The sequence below is a fragment of the Hemitrygon akajei genome, chromosome 14 (genome assembly GCF_048418815.1).
Source record: "Hemitrygon akajei chromosome 14, sHemAka1.3, whole genome shotgun sequence".
NCBI lineage: Eukaryota > Metazoa > Chordata > Chondrichthyes > Myliobatiformes > Dasyatidae > Hemitrygon > Hemitrygon akajei.
The window spans coordinates 98,958,992-98,975,795 of NC_133137.1; the positions used below are offsets into that span (position 1 = coordinate 98,958,992).

General features: G+C 40.3%; 1 protein-coding gene across 4 annotated transcripts in view; it reads left to right on the forward strand.

Moving 5' to 3' along the window:
• mkln1 (muskelin 1, intracellular mediator containing kelch motifs) overlaps positions 1-16,804 on the forward strand; it is a 152,892-nt gene that overhangs the window by 111,857 nt on the left and 24,231 nt on the right. For all 4 annotated transcript variants that reach the window (XM_073066768.1, XM_073066770.1, XM_073066771.1 and 1 more), the window contains 3 exons: positions 2,971-3,118; positions 4,321-4,435; positions 16,541-16,680. In XM_073066768.1, coding sequence (XP_072922869.1) covers positions 2,971-3,118; positions 4,321-4,435; positions 16,541-16,680 — 403 coding nt within the window. The remainder of the gene's footprint in view (positions 1-2,970; positions 3,119-4,320; positions 4,436-16,540; positions 16,681-16,804) is intronic.

Genomic DNA, 16,804 nt, shown 5'->3' on the forward strand with positions numbered 1-16,804 from the left:
TCTAAATGTGCAATTTATAGTAATTTATAATAAATAGTATGTAATTTGCCGATCAGCACAAGTTCTCAACAGGTTCTGTTTCATTGGCTCATCACGCAACCCTGGAACATCTGGACAGCAAAAATGCATATATCAAGATGCTCTTCGTTGATTACAGCTCAGCATTCAGTACTAATGAATAAGGTCCCATTTGCACAGTTTGTTCTTGAATGTTGGTTGGTTGTCCATCCTGTTGTGTGTGGTCTTTCATTGATTCTATTGTGTTTCTTGGATTTACTGTGTATGCCCACAAGAAAATGAACCTCATGGTTGTATATGGTGACATTTATGTACTTTGATAATAAATTTACTTGTACTTTTGTACTATGTTTCTTCTTCCATGCAATATGTACTACTGGCCTGGACTCAATCAGTCGCTGTAGTACCATTGGTTGGTAGATATTTGTGTAGCTTTGGCTGAACTTTGTTTCCTGTATTCATCACTTATAGAGATAGCCTTTCTCTTTCCAACCACTGAAATTTCAACCCTCAAATCAGCTGTTATTAAAATCCAACTTCAGTGGCCTCTGCTAATAGAAAAACAAATTCGACCTACTTACCGTAGATTCCGGACTACAGAGCGCACCTGATTAAAAGCCGCTGGCTCTAATTTTAGAAATAAAATCAATTTTTTAATTGTAAAGGCCGCATCGGATTTTAGGCCGCACCGGATTTTCGGCCGCAGGTGTCCCACGTTGTAATATGAGATATTTACACAGAAAGATATTACACGTGAGGATTTTTTTAACTTTTAATTAAATCCATATGGTAACAAAAACAAATACATATTGCAAATGCTTTTTTTCGAACCGTGCCCGTACGCGGCTACTTTTAAATATACGTTGCGTATACTTCTTTACTGAACAACATTCCAATATCTCCTAACGACTGGTAAAAAAATATATATATTGCAGCCTACCAGGAAAAGTTATTGATACCTTTAACTTAAAAGCAGAGTTCGCTCAGATCCAAAGCCGCTCGCGTAATGCGCTCCCTCCCTCCGTCCCGTTTCATCGCAAACCGGCATTTTCCCACAAGACACCGCGAAACCGGGTGTGACGTCATAGCATCCCGCGATGTAGTACAGAAAACAAATATAGTTTAAACTAAGTAGGCAGCACAATGCTTCGAGTGTTTTCCATGTTGATGAGGGTGAGTACAAATGACTGATTTACAATAATTTAATTGTGAAAGTGCGCTTGATTTATCGTACAATTTCATTGGACCTCTGTGAACTACTCATCAATTTTATTGGTCTACTGTTATGAGGCAAAATGTTTACGAGGCGGCATGAAAAAAATCATGCATTAGCCGCTTCGGATTATTGGCCGCAAAGTTCAAAGCTGTTCAAAATGTGGGAAAAAAGTAGCGGCTTAAAATCCGGAATCTACGGTAGTCTGTCTTTGTAACTGTAGTGCTCCTTTCCAGGCAGCAACCCAGTGATTCCTCTCTGTATTTTCTTCAAAGCATTCACTTCTTGTCATCTGGCTACATACAGTACCCTAACTGTGTTCTAACCATATTGCTTGGCTGCATAGAAACAGTCCTTTCAACCCATCGTATTTATACCAACTTTGTCTATCAATACTAATCCCACTTGTCTGCAATAATCCTGTATCCTTGTATGCCTTGTTCATTGGCCCAGATGCTTCTAAAATGCATCATTGCTGCCCCGGTTCAAAATATCCCTTTGCAACTCTTAAGTATATTGACATACGAGGGGTGATAAGTTCGTGGTCTAAGGTAGAAGGAGATGAGTTATACAGCTGTTGTTACATGCACATGTAGGTCAGCTCTTTGATTATGCAGAAAGTTTGAAGTTAATAACTCATCTCCTACCTTATCAATCACCCCTGACGAGTTATTAACTTCAAACCAAAAGGTGAAAATGCTCAGCTTGTTAGCAGCTTCGCTGGGAAATGAATCAGTTTGCATTTCAGGTTGATTACTTTTCAGAATGTCGTAACAAGCTTAACCAGAAGTTAACCTTTGAAAATCAATAGTGAGTTCAGCATTACAAATAAGCAAATCCAGCATCAAATTTCACATTTCTGGCGTTCAGTATATTTTGTTCCTGTTGGTAACTTCAGAACTTTTTGACTCCTGACAGCACTTCCAAGAACAATGCAGAATCTGCTGAATTAATATCTCCAGTGTGCCTTTAGGTTTAATTTCATGGGAAGGATTATAATTTTTAACTACTTCTAAGTGTTTCACTTCAACACAATTTTAACACATAACAAAAATTTAACATCAGAAACCCAATGTCATCTTTTGACAGTATGCAGGAAGTCTAGTATGTACAGAATATATTTGAAAAATTAAAATATTTCAGCATTTGCTAATTGATGTTAAAAATGCTTATTTTAAATGGAAAATAGCCGATTGCAGATGCAGAAGGGATTGCCAGAGATGACCAGGTCGGACAGCACCTGCTGAGAGAGATTAAGTTTTCTTCTAATTTCCTTTCTCTTTGTACAATCACATTCCACACCCTCCCCCCCCCCCCCCACCCACCCACCTCAGTCCTTAACACAGTAATTCCACATATCCATTAAGCATAACCTGCCTAGACGTGGGCTACTATATGTTCTTGGATCTGTATTCAGACAGTGTGGTATATTGGTGGTCTTATGATTTGTCATTTTTTTTGTTTTGCTGGACCATGCAGCTGGCTAGTACTTTCTGCCCTTTGACAAGGAAATATAAATTTCTGAAGTTTATGCTATCTTGATTAAAGTTAGTGAAAGGAGAACTTTTGATCTTCAGCATATATCATTACTGTTACTTGGCATCAAGTTAATCACCAAATTGTTGTTGGTTTAAGAGAAAATGCAAAGCTATTGCTCATTTTGCAACTGGTACCATTTTGTAACATTTTTAAAATGCTTGTTTTTTTAAGAAGTATTTTTGAGTGTTTGTGTTCTTTAGTTCCAATGACAGGTTTCACTCAGAGAGCTACAATTGACCCTGAACTGAATGAGATTCACGTCCTCTCAGGCCTCAGTAAAGACAAGGATAAACGGGACGAGAATGTTCGCAATTCTTTTTGGATTTATGACATTGCACGAAACAACTGGTAAGAAAGAATTACCTGATCGCTTGTAATAAGCGCACATTGGTAGTGCCTGATTATTTTGTACCGCCTGACTGATATTCATTGACACTTTTTTTTATTGTTGATGACACTTGTATTTGGGAAACTTGCAGCACTGAAGTGCATGTGTAAACTACAGTGATCATTCAAACCAGATTTTTGTGTGTATGTTGGGGGGGAGGGGAAGAAGAGAAAATGTGCTTGCACAATTTTAAATGATTGTTTTCAGTACGTACACTTCGTTTTTCCTACTTCCATAAACAGAACAGAAATATGTATTCTAAGCAATATCTATGGTTGATGCTTTCTGGATTGTGCTTGAGCAGAGTGACTCTTGTTTATGGTTTATGATTTGCCTTTTGAACCATTATCTGCACTTTCTTAATATCTTTAGGTAGTGATGTTGACAATTTCCTGATGTGCACTAGAAAGATTCTGAATTGAAAAGTGAAATTTGTAGTTTGGTATTAGAAAATATATAGTATTCTGTTTCTGCTAACAGAATGGGTATTTTCAAATGGCTTGAAACTGACCTATTTTAAACCAAAATTGCAGATCCAAAGGAAATTATCTTTAATGCCAGTTCTTGTTCTCAGGCATCGTACCTATTTTTAAAGAGGTGTCACACATCTGTATTTTACCTTCCTTGGAGCATGGAAATGATCATCTGAAATATTTCACGTTCTTTCTGTTGTGGCCATGTATTGGAATACTTGCACGTCACTTCCTAAGCTGGGATTTAAGCTACCTCACTGAGGGAGGCTTCTGAAATAAAAAAGACCAGTTCAGCTTTCCTGATCTATGTGATCATGATTGCAGATAATCAGCTGGCAATACAAGCTAAAACGTTGTTATGCAGCAGTTTTTACTGATTGCTCTGACCCTGATGAGTGAAAGATGTCATAAATGATGTACCTGTTGAATTAAATTGTACCAATGCCAGTATCATTCTCTGCTTGTAGACTGCATCAGAAAGAGGGCCATAATTTCAAAATGCATTACCAGTAGAATACTGATAAATTCCCATTGATATGGATCTTTGCTGTGATTGTACTTTAAACACAATCTATTTTTTATTGCACACAATTTTCTTTGAATATAATGAACCTTTTAGTAATTTGTTTACATGAGAGCTATGGTTATATTTTAAGCTATGTTTCCTTCATGTTTTTCTGTGGGTATAGGTCCTGTGTTTATAAGAATGATCAGTCTTTAAAAGATAATCCTAACAAGAGCCTTCAAGAGGAAGAGCCTTGTCCTCGGTTTGCACACCAGCTGGTATATGATGATATGCACAAGGTAAAGGACATTTCTTGCCTGTCTTCACTGTTTTTTTTCTCTTATTGTTCTGTTGTTTTCCCTGGTCTCCAGCAGAGGAAAACAAATGCTTCCAGTTTGGCCAGGAATGTCACCGAGGCTTTGGTGGTTCAAGTAATGTATCAGATAAGAGTTTGCTTCTGGGAGCTGTCTGCACAGAATTACAGATTTCACTTTGGTTCTTGCAGTGTGTGTTTAGAGCCTCTTCTTGGGATTTTGTTCTGGGAGAGGATGCTTACCTATGCATGACTGTCCTTGTGGATTTGGAAGGTTTTTAAGAGTTTGTACTAGAGTACTCTGAGGCTCCTACTGTACATTATCATTGTCTTTGGATTCAGGGGATTGTGAATGGCTGTTAATCAGTAAACGAGAAGCAGGTTTATAGGTCTTCAAATGCCTTTTATTTCTTCAGGCAGCTGCAGATATCTTGATATCCTGGCTGTTAGAGCTTTCTGGTGGATTTTGTTTTATTGATGTTTATTACTGAGAGATGGAACCCTAAAATATTTGAAGTGATCTACGTTAGGTTGTTCATTGCTGCAGGTGTTGAGTGTTGGAGGAGTAGTTTGGATCCTTTTATGTAAAATCCAGTACATTGCAGTGAATGAGTCAACAGTGTCAAGAGAGCCTCACCTTTCAGTGCTCACGCAAACAACTGTAATATGATTGAGGTTCGATTACCTGTGCTTCTCGTACCAAAACAAATAATTTTAGACTTCTACAGTAGTGGAAAGTGTGTTGTGGGTGAATCATTGTAGTTAGAATGTTGACGAGAGCTGTTGCTTAATACAGTTCTCCAGTGGGGTAGTCTGTAGTGGACCCACTGATTATTGTCGTGGATTGTACATTATTGTGGAGTGCACAAAAGAGCATCTTTTAAAATAAGCCTTGATTGATGGATTTGGAGGCTTTTGTGGGTCGAGAACAAACATTGGGCAATCACAGATCTTCTTTCATGCACTTTACTTAGATTTGATTGTTGGTGAATATCCATAAGATATAAAAACAGAATTAGGCTATTTGGCCCATCAAGTCTGCTCTGCCATTTGATCATTCCCATATCCTTTATGCTTCCTATTGGGCAAAATTGGCATTGAAAACTGGACAAAGCTTATGAGCCATTTGGCATAGAATCCTTTTCATGTGGCCTCCAGCATGAATATTCTTCTATATTTAGCATAGTTGATGTTTCACTTAAAGGTTATAACCTTCAGTTTTGTGCGAAGTGCACTGAGATGTCTTGAAAGGTGAAATGTAAACTTGGCCCTTTTAATGAGCAGGTTTTTCAGACTTTAGACTTTGGCAGGGACTTTGAACCAGCATCTTTTGGGTGGAAACTGCAGTGCTCTTTTCTCAAAATGAAGATTAGGCCATTAGGGATGCAAAAGAGGGGAAAAAATCTTCAATCAATGAGGGGTGAATCATTAGAATTTTCCTCTCTGGGGTATTCTGGAGCTTCTGTCATTGTATTGAAAACCGAAGTAGAAAGATTTCTGGTTATCTGTGTAATTGGTGGATAGGGCAGAAAAATGGTGTTGAGGTAGAAGATCGACCATAATTTTGTTGTCTGGCAGAACATTGTCCAGGGTATGAAGTGATCTACGTCTGCTCCACCATTCCATCATGGCTGATTTATTATCCCTTTAAACCTCATTCCCCTGCCTTCGTCCCATAACCTTTGGTGCCTTTACTAATCCAAAACATATCAACCTCCTTTTAAAGTAAACTTTTAAATTTGTTACTTTAGCCTTGGTTAAAGTGGATGAAATGAGACGAATGGGCATTGTTCTCCTCCTGCATAGCCCAGTCATTAATTTTTAAAGTAGCATATTTGTTGTATCCTTCTTCAAACATCGGATTTATTTTGATCCCCTTTGCCCTGAGGATAGAGTTTGTTTAGATATCCAGAGGTAAATGTGCAATTGGCTTTCAGAAAGAAGCCAGAGCCTTAAGAGTAAATGCACAAAGGAGAATCTTCAATTTCACACTAAATCTATAAACTTCAAATACCTTTGAAAAGTGATGGCCCCCTTTCATATCCATGAAGTTAAAACCTCATTGTGCTTCTGTGTATTTGTTTCATCAAGTGAGTCAGAATTACTTTACAGTGGGAGGTGATGCATTGCTTTGTAACTTTATTCTGCTTAAAGCACTTTGTGATTTCAGCAAGTTAATTCAGCTTAATTCACTTCTAGTGAGATGGAATCAAGCCAGAGTTAAAATCCTTTCAGCGTTAATTGCTTAAACAGTTTGGCAGTGTTCACAAAGGTGTGTAAATGGAAATGGCCAGAGTTCAGTTTGTTTCTAGGTAAGAATGATCTTGAGAGGTGACAGAATTGCATCCTTGAAGTTCCAAAACTTTAAAAATTTGTGCAAAGTATCAGCTTCAAATACCGCATGCAACTGCTGCAATTAAAGCATAAAACCTAGGAGCAGAATTAGGCCATCTGGCTTTTAGAGTCTGCTTCACTATTCCATCATGGCTGATTTATTATCCCTTTAAACCTCATTCCCCTGCCTTCGTCTCATAACTTTAGTCCCTTTACTAATCAAGAATATATCAACCTCCGTTTCAATAAACCCAATGGCATGGCCTTCAGGCCATCTGTAGCGATGAATTCCACAGGTTCACCCTCTGGCTATAGAAATTCCTCCTCATCTCTGTTTGAAAGGGACATCGTATTTTGAGGCTGTGCCCTCTGGTGCTAGACTCTCTCACTATGTGAAACATCCTCTCCACATCCAATCTATCTGGATCTTCCATCAATAGGCCTTTACAGTAGTTGTCAAGACAGTGCAACTAATCTATGCTTAAAGAGCATTACTTTGGTAATGAAAAATGATAATACTTCTTTGAGTCATAGTCGTACAGTATGGAAACAGACCTCTTTTGTCTATGCTATTATAAATTCCTGTCCAACCGCATCCCTCTGAAGTATCCATAAACTGCTATCCATAAACTTGCCCAACTATCTTAAATGTTAATGTACCTTCCTCAACCACTTTTTCCTGACAGCTTTTCCATATATAGTTGCAAGAAAAAGTTTGAACCCTTTGCAATTACATGGTTTTCTGCAATAATTACTCAAAATGTGGCCTGATCTTCATCTAAAGCCCAATAGTAGACAAATACAATCTGCTTAAACTAATAATCTGCACAAGCAATTGTCCTCATCAATACTGAGTACACTATATAAACATTCACAGTCTAGGTATGGGAACCTCTGGGATAATGCCTTCTACAAAAGCTATTTGGAGTCAGGTGCTCCAATCAATGAGATGCAATTGGAGGTGTGAGTTGTAGAGGTGCCCTGCCCAATATATATTTTTAAAAAAGACACAGCAAGTCAGGTTAATGACAGAGCCTGCTCTTCTCAAGAAAGATCTGTTTATGTGCACCATGCCTCAATCAAAACAACTTTCAGAGGACCTTAGAAGAACAATTGTAGAGATGCATGGAACTGAAAAAGGCTACAAAAATTGCATTTCTAAAGCCCTGAGTGTTCATCAGTCTACAGTAAGAGAAATTGTCTACAAATGGAGGAAATTCAGTTCTCTTGCTACCCCTGCTAGGAGTGGGCATCCTGCAAAGATCACACTAAGAACACACAACATGCTATGCTGATGGAGGTGAAAAAGTTTATAAGGGTAATAGCACAAGTCCTGCAGATATCCCCAGAACTTGCTAAAGTCGCTGTTCATGTGTCCACTAAAAGAAAAACACTGAATAAGAATGGTGTTCATGGAAGGACACCACAGTGGAAACTACTGCTTTCCAAAAAAAAATACAGCAAGTGTCAAGTTTGCGAAAGACTACCTGGATGTTGCACAATGCTTCTGGGACAATGTTCTGTGGACAGATTGAACTTTTTGGCAGAAGTGAATACCACTATGTTTGGAGGAAAAAGGGCATTGCATATCAACACCCAAAACCTCATCCCATCTGTGAAGCGGGACAACATCACCTGCCTGTGCTGGTGATGCCTCCCCCTCTCAGATGAGTTGAACAACTCCTATGCTTGTTTTGAGGTGGAAAATGACGTGGTGGCGAGGAAGATCACTCCTCCTCCCAATGTCCAGGTGCTGTGTCTTACCGTGGCCGATGTGAGGGAAATTCTATGCAGGGTCAACCCACGGAAGGCTGCTGGACCAGACAATATTCCTGGCAGAGTGTTCAGAAGATGTGCAGATCAGCTGACAGATGTTCTCACTGATATCTTCAACATCTCCCAGAGCAGCACCGTTGTTCCAATGTACTTCAAGCCCGCCACCATTGTCCCCATGTTGAAGAAGTATTCAGTGTCCTGCCTCAACGACTACTGTCCCGTCGTTCTCACATCCATCATCATGAAGTGTTTCGAGAGGCTCATCATGAGGCACATAAAGACCCTGCTGCCCCCCTCACTGGACTCCCTGCAGTTCTCGTATCATCCCAGCTGCTCAACAGACGACGCGATTGCCATCACCCTCCACCTGGCCCTCACCCACCTGGATAAAAAAGACAAGTACGTTCATACGCTGTTCATAGACTTCAGTTCAGCAGTCAACACAATCATTCCTTGGCACCTGATTGGAAAGCTGAAAGTGCTGGGCCTGAACACCTCCCTCTGCAACTGGATCCTAGACTTCCTGACTGGGAGACCTCAGTCAGTCCGGATCAGGAGCAGCATCTCCAGCACCATCACACTGAGCATGGGGGCCCCCCGTTATTAGTTTAAGCAGGTAGTGCTTGTCCATTATTGTGACTTAGATGAAGATCAGACCACATTTTGAGTAATTAATACAGAAGACCAGGTAATTGCAAAGGGTTCACAATATTTTTTCTTGCAACTATATGTTACCCTCTGGGTGGAAAAGCTGCCCTTCAGCGTACTATTAAATCTCTCCTGTCTTACCTTTAAACTATACTCGTTCTTGATCAGTCCTGTCTGCATTCACCCTACCTCTGCCTTTCTTGATTTTGCACTCATCTATTAAGATTGCCCCTCATTCTCCTAGAATCTAGTGAATAAAGTCCCACGCTCTCTTCGTAATATTGTCCCTGGAATCCTGGCCACATCCTCAAATCTCTCTATGCACTTTCCAGCTTCATGGCATCTTTTCCATAGTGGGGTGATGGGTGATTCCAGTTGCAACTTCAGCAGTGCTTTGTGTAACTGGAACATAACATCTCGGCATCAAATTGTTACCTACCCCAGGAATATTTTTCCAAGTGCTTCTAAGTTTCCACTGGCCTGCAGTATTTCAGTTGAGGTAATTTATCTTTTTTCAACTGGTGCCTCAGACAGACACATTACATATGTCCTGTTTGGAAAAACAAAACACTTTATTTTGATACCTTTTATAATGGAGAATTAAGCAGAGTTTCTAACCGTGTGATAAATAGAGCTCTGCAGCAATAGTCTTCTAATTTTACATTAATTTCTTCTGCAGTCTGAAATATTAAGTGAGAGAAATGCAGCACTTGAATGATCCAGTACTCTGTGTTTGGCTTCTGGTTTGACTTTTACAGATTTGTTTACGAGAGTCAAAAGCAGAGAGGTGGGGTTTTACCCTAATGTGTCCATGCTCTTTTTTTTGCCTAGCTACGTAAATCTCATTTGCCTGCATTATATCCTATAAGCTGCCTTTTCCAGTTCCTGTCTAAGTGTCTCAAACAGTGATTGTACCTGACTTCTCCACCACCTCTGGCAGTGTGTTCCAAGTATCAATCACATTCCCTCATATTTTAAACAAACACCTGCCTCAAACTTCCTTTATAACTCCTTTGTCTTACTTTAAATCTCTGCCCCTTTGTTCTTGATACCTCTACCATGGAAAAATTATTCTGAGCATCTGCCTGGTCTATAGTATAATTATAACCCTTGTATAATTTTATTCAAGATTATCAGGTCTCCCTTAGCAGTCTTGATTCCAGAGATTTCAAACCTAGCCTATTCAAGCTCTCCCTAGGAGAGCAACAGGTGCAGGCAACATTCTGATGAATTACTTTAATTCTTACCAGCACACTCATATCTTATAGTATAGTGACCAGAACTGTAGTCTAATCACTTTGTAAAGTTGCAACATATCTTTTTAATGCCGTTTACTGACCTTTGCTGCTAGATGCTGCCTTCACAAAACTATCTCCCCAGGGAACCATGGACTTCAACTCCATTAGCTCAGTTAAACACATTCCTGCTTTTTACTCTGTAAAAAGTCCTGCTTTTTACTCTGTATGACCTATCACTGTTTGACTTCCCAAGATGGACCACCTCATATTTGTCAGGATTAAATTCCACCTGCCAGTATTCTGCACATCTTTCATTCTGATCTCTTAGCTCTTTAGACAATCTTTGTCATTATCTATGGTACCAACAATTATCATCTGCAAACTTATGAATTGTACATTAGTAATCTACACTCAAACAAATCATAAACAATAAAAGTTCCAGTGCTCATTCCTGTAGTGTACCACTTATCACAGGCTTCTAATCAAAACAATATCCTTCCTTCTTGCCATTTTCGGCATCCCATCCCCAATCCAGTTCTGGACAAGGGCTTGCCATGGATCCCATTTGCCTTGGCCTCCTGGATCAAGCTATCATGAAAGACTGTGTCGACCTCTTTACTAAAGCCAGATAAACAACTTTTACCCTATTTGTCAGCCTTCTTTGTTACCACCTGAAAAATCTCAATCAAGTTAGTGAGGCAGTATTTCCCTTGCAGAATGCCGTGCTAGCTTCCTCTGGCTTTCCAAAGGATCAGCCCCTTCCTTTCCATATGCACAGTGTATAATTGCTAACATGTTGAATTTTGTGTAGTAATTTATCTACTACTCACCTAAAGCTTGTTGGCCTGCAGCTACCTGGCTTAAAGGAAAAATGTTAGCTACCTTTAAGTCTTCTGAAACCTGTCTTGGACAACTCAAGGTGTAAAACCTCAGTCAGTACTCCAGCTACCTCCTCACTTGCAAACTGAGATAGATCTTAGCTGCCTTTGGGGCTTTATCAGCCCTTCTGTATTCTGTAATATCTAAGATCTCTGCTTTTTAATTCTGATATGCTCCAGGCCATCAGTGCAGCCCTCCCTGAAACTGCTACCAATTGCATTTTTTTATGAATAAAGATGAGAGGTCTTCATTTTGGACTTCACTCATTCTCTTTACTCTCTGTATACCCATGACTGTGTCGCCACACACAGCTCCAGTCTGTTAATTAAATTTGCTGACGACAGTACACTGACCTAATTTCAAATAATAATGAGGCAGGTTACAGAGAAGAAGTCATCACCCTGACATGGTGGTGTCAAGAAAACAACCTCTTCCTCAATGTCACAAAAACAAAGGAGCTGGTTGTGGACTGCAGGAGGAATGGAGATGAGTTAGCTGCTATTGACATCAATGGAGCTGGGGTTGACAGCGTGAACAGTTTAAAGTTTCTTGGCATAAACATCACAGAGGATCTCGCATGGTCTGTACAGACTGGCTGTGTGGTGAAAAAGACACTGCAGCGCCTCTTTCAGCTCAGACAGTTCAAGAAATTTGCTATGGCCCCCCAAATTCTAAAAACTTTCTATAGGAGTATGATTGAGAGCATCCTGATTGGCTGCATCACTGCCTGGTATAGGAACTGTACTTCCCTCTATCGCGGGACTCTGCAGAGAGGACAGCCCAGCGCACCTGTAGATGTGAACTTGCCACTATTCAGGACATTTACAAAGACAGCTATGTAAAAAGGGCCCGAAGCATCATTGGAGACACGAGTCACTGCAGCCACAAACTGTTCCAGCTGCTACCATCTGGGAAACGGTACCGTGGGATAAAAGCCAGGACTAACAGGCTCCGGATCAGCTTCTTCCGCCAGGCCAACAGACTACTTAATTCATGCTGATGCAGCTGTATTTCTGTTATATTGACTATCCTGTTGTACATAATATTTATTATAAATTACTATAATTGCATATTTGAGCAGAGATGTAACATAAAAATTTTTACTCCTCCTTTATATGAAGGATGTAAGTAATAAAGTCAATTCAATTCAATTGCCTGACTACCTTCCTACTCCAGATATACTTATGCCTTGGGGTTCTCTTTAATCTTTCTTGTCATCATAACTTCTTCTAATTCGGTTTTCTCCTGCACTCTCCATATTTCTCAGAGGATTCAATTGTAATTGCCTATCCCTGTCATCTGCTTTTTAATTCCTGATCAAACATTTAATGTCCCCTGTCATCCAAGGTTCTCCAAAATTGCCATGTTTGCCTTTCACCATTCCTGGAGATGTTTATCCCCTGGGACCCCCTGGCCCTGAACTTTAAAAAGTCTCCCACTTGCACAATGTTTAAGCATCTGCTCCCAATCTCCTTTTGATAGCTCCTCTTGTGTACTTGAAACCAACTTTCCACATACCCTCTCCCCCCCCCCCCCCTCCACTTCTGCTGCTGATACTAGGTTGGCCAACCTTGACAAATTTATAAAGAAATGCTGTCCCTTGCATTAAAGACATCCCAGTCAATACTGGGAAAGTTAAACCTGCTCTCTATTACAATCCTATTGCTCCTAAACTTCTATGATTTGCTTACATATCTGTTACTCTTAATTATTGCTGAATATAATATAAACCCATCAAACCTCTCATTCCTAAATTTCACTCAAGGCTTCAATGGATAATTCCCCTAGAAAACATAAGTCCTGCCAAGATGTACTACCTACTCAGCAGTATCACGCCCTCTCTTTTGCATTTCCTTCTGTTGTGTCTAAAACTTTTATGTTTTAAGCATTAAGCTCCCAATCTGCTCTTACTTCAACCACTTTACTATGATTAACATAATATTGTAATTCAAAGTGTTGGTTCATGCTCTAAGCTCACTTGTGAGATTACTATATTACATAATGTCCATCCGTCAAGGCTTCTCATAAATGTTTAGTTTGAATGTAATATTGATTGCAGTCAGGGGGAGTATCTTGTTAATGTTGAAGTGCAAAGTTGGTTTGGAGTTTCAGCAAGTTTTGAATGCAAACCAAATAACGTTCTTGATGAATTAATGGAGGCACTTAAAATGAAAATGAACACACACTATGAAATGTAGCTGCCAAATGCAAGGAAAATAAAAGCTGAAGAATACAGAGCTTTGAGAGAAATCCAGCAAGTCAACTTGCACTGATGGAGTGGCAAAAACTGAGCCAATATCACAGATGATTGACTTGCATTGTTCTGATGGAAGCAGAGTAAGAGGTTACCTGGAGTTAGTTGTTCAAAATAATTTTATTATTAAGGTACAAATATCCCACCATAAGCAATCCTGTGATTTATTTTCTTGTGGACATACTCAATAAATCCATAACAGAATAATAACCAGAACAGAATTAATGAAACACCACACTAACTTGGGCATTCAGCCAGCATGCAAAAGACAACAAACTATGTAAAAATGTGACAGCTTCCTGACCAACAGAAGTCAGCAGGTAAGGATGGGACAGGTCACCTCGGATATTCGAATCACCAACACCGGCGCCCCCCAGGGGTGTGCCCTCTCTCCACTGCTGTTCTCCCTCTACACCAATGACTGCACCTCCTCCAACCCCTATGTGAAGCTTTTGAAGTTTGCAGACGACACTACCGTCATCGGACTCATCCAGAATAGTGATGAGTCTGCATATCGACAGCAGGTGGACCAACTGGCGCTCTGGTGCAGTCGGAACAATCTGGAGCTGAACACGCTCAAGACAAGGGAGATGATAGTGGATTTCAGGAGACATCCCCCCGCTATGTCTCCCCTCACAGTCCTCAGCAGCCCTGTGTCCACCGTGGAGAACTTCAGGTTCCTGGGAACCACCATCTCTCAGGATCTGAAGTGGGAGCAGAACATCAGCTCCATCCTGAAGAAAGCCCAGCAGCGGATGTATTTCCTGCGGCTCTTGAGGAAATACGGTCTGCCTCAGGAATTGCTGCTGCAGTTCTACACTGCAGTCATTGAGTCTGTCCTGTGCACCTCCATCATTGTGTAGTTTGGAGCCGCCACCAAGCAGGATAGAACCAGACTACAGCGCACAGTGAGGACTGCCGAGCGCATCATTGGAGCCTCCCTGCCCTCTATTGTGGACCTGTACTCTTCCAGGTTGAAGAAGAGGGCGGGGAACATCATAAAGGACTCCTCCCATCCTGCGCACGGACTGTTTGATCTGCTTCCGTCTGGTAGGTGCTTCAGATCCCTCCAGACTAAGACTAATGGGCACTGGAGAAGTTTTTTCCCTACTGCGGTCACTTTGCTGAACAGTTAACTGCCGGTTAACTGTCAGCTAACTATTACTTGGATTGCACTACCTGTATGTATAATCTATATTTTCATTTATATTTATCATTATTGTTATGAGCAGAGAGACAACATCTGCCGGAAGTAAATTCCTTGTATGTGTATAGGTACTTGGCGATTAAAGTCTGAGTCTGATTCTGATTCTGATAATTATAAATAAATAAGGAAAAAATATCAAGAACATGAGACAGAGTCCTTGAAAGTGAGCCCATAGGTTCTAAGAATATCCCAGCGATGGGGGCAAGTGAAGTTGACTGAATTTATCCCCTTTTGGTTCCAGAGCCTAATGATTAAGGGGTAATATCTGTTCCTGAACCTGATGGTGTGAGTTTTTCTTCCTGATGGCAGCAGCGAGAAGAGGCATGCCCTGGGTGGCAGGAGTCCCTGATGATGAATGCTGCTTTCCAGCAACAGCGTTTGTTGTAGATGCGTTCAGTGGTGGGGAGGGAATTCAGTATAGAGTCTGAAAGGAGACAACGTGCTATGGCATGAGATGAGAGTTTATGTTGGCCCTCGTCATATTGCTGTAAAAAGCCCCAGATGAATGGATCAGAGTGTGATGGAAAATTGTGGTGACTCAAATCTTTGAGTCACCTTGTGAACTGGATGCAGTACTCTGCAAAATGGTCAGTCAATTTGCATTTCTCTCCATTGTAGGGGCAACCATATTGTAACCTTTGACTGCTAAACACTTACTGTGCTAAGTGCAAGTGAAACACAAAATGCTGAAGGAATTCAGCAGGCCAGGCAGCATCTATGGAAAAAAGTACAGTGGACATTTAAGGCTGAAACCCTTCTGCAGGACTGGCCCGAGCCCTCCAGCCTAAAACGTCGACTGTACCTTTTTCCATAGATGCTGCCTGCCTGCTGAGTTCCTCCAGCATTTTGTGTGTGTTGCTTGGATTTCCAGCATCTGCAGAATTTCGCTTGTAAGTGTCAGTGAATTACTGTTTGGTTCTTTGGATGATGAGAAGAGAAGAGGTTTTTTAAAAAAAAAGGTGATATACAGCAAGAACCCAAGGGATGGATCAGGTCTGCTTTTGATGCTAATTTTGAGGGATAAATTGGCAAGGACACAAGAGATGCCTTTTATTTCTGAATCTTCCCATGAGATTGTATCCACCTGAGAGAAGACAGTTTTAGCTAATATCTCATCAGAAATCTAGCACTTTGATCAGTATCGCACTGGACTGTTAGTCCATTACTTGGTGATCAGATTTCTGGGACTTAACCTGGCAACTAGATTGCAGTGAAGATGTTACCAATTTAGCTACAATTGGCATTTTCAGTACAAAATAACCTGATCATTGTTATCCTTTGGTTTGCTTACTCATTTTGTAGCTTTCTTGAACTTTATTGCTTCCTTTTCCTTGATGTAAAACATGACATCCAATTTATGCATAGCAAATTCCTACAACTGGTAGTGTGATAATAACATTTTACATTTAGGAGGATGAATACCTATGCAGATATAACCTTGCTATTCCTCTTCCCTAATGGCTGTCCTGCACAGCTGGTGGATGGGAAATTTCAGATAATAATTATTGGGGTATTTCATTAGTGAGAAAAAAACAGTTTGTGTCTTCTGATCCTTGACCCATTTCAGTTTTCATCCTCAGGATATCCTTAAAGCTTTGATGATAAATTGGTTCTCTTTGATGCAGACTTTTGAGCATTGTATTCAAGCATTTTTTTGCAGTGTCGTCATTCTGAAAGCCTTGTCTTTTAGAATGATAGTCCCGTGGTTTATGCTTTTGTTACATATTAAATGAGGCTGTACATTTCTATGTGCAGGTTCACTACTTGTTTGGTGGGAATCCTGGCAAGTCGTGCTCTCCGAAGATGAGACTGGATGATTTTTGGTCATTAAAGCTTTGCCGCCCCTCCAAGGACTACCTCCTGAGACATTGCAGATATCTCATCAGGAAGCACAGGTATGTTACACCCTAGTTTCAAACCTTTCCCAAGGTAATAAAGCATAACACCTCAGACAACAGTGGAACTTTTAGATAACTGGTAAAAGCATAGCTCTTGAGTTGTGTGTTAATCCTTCATAGA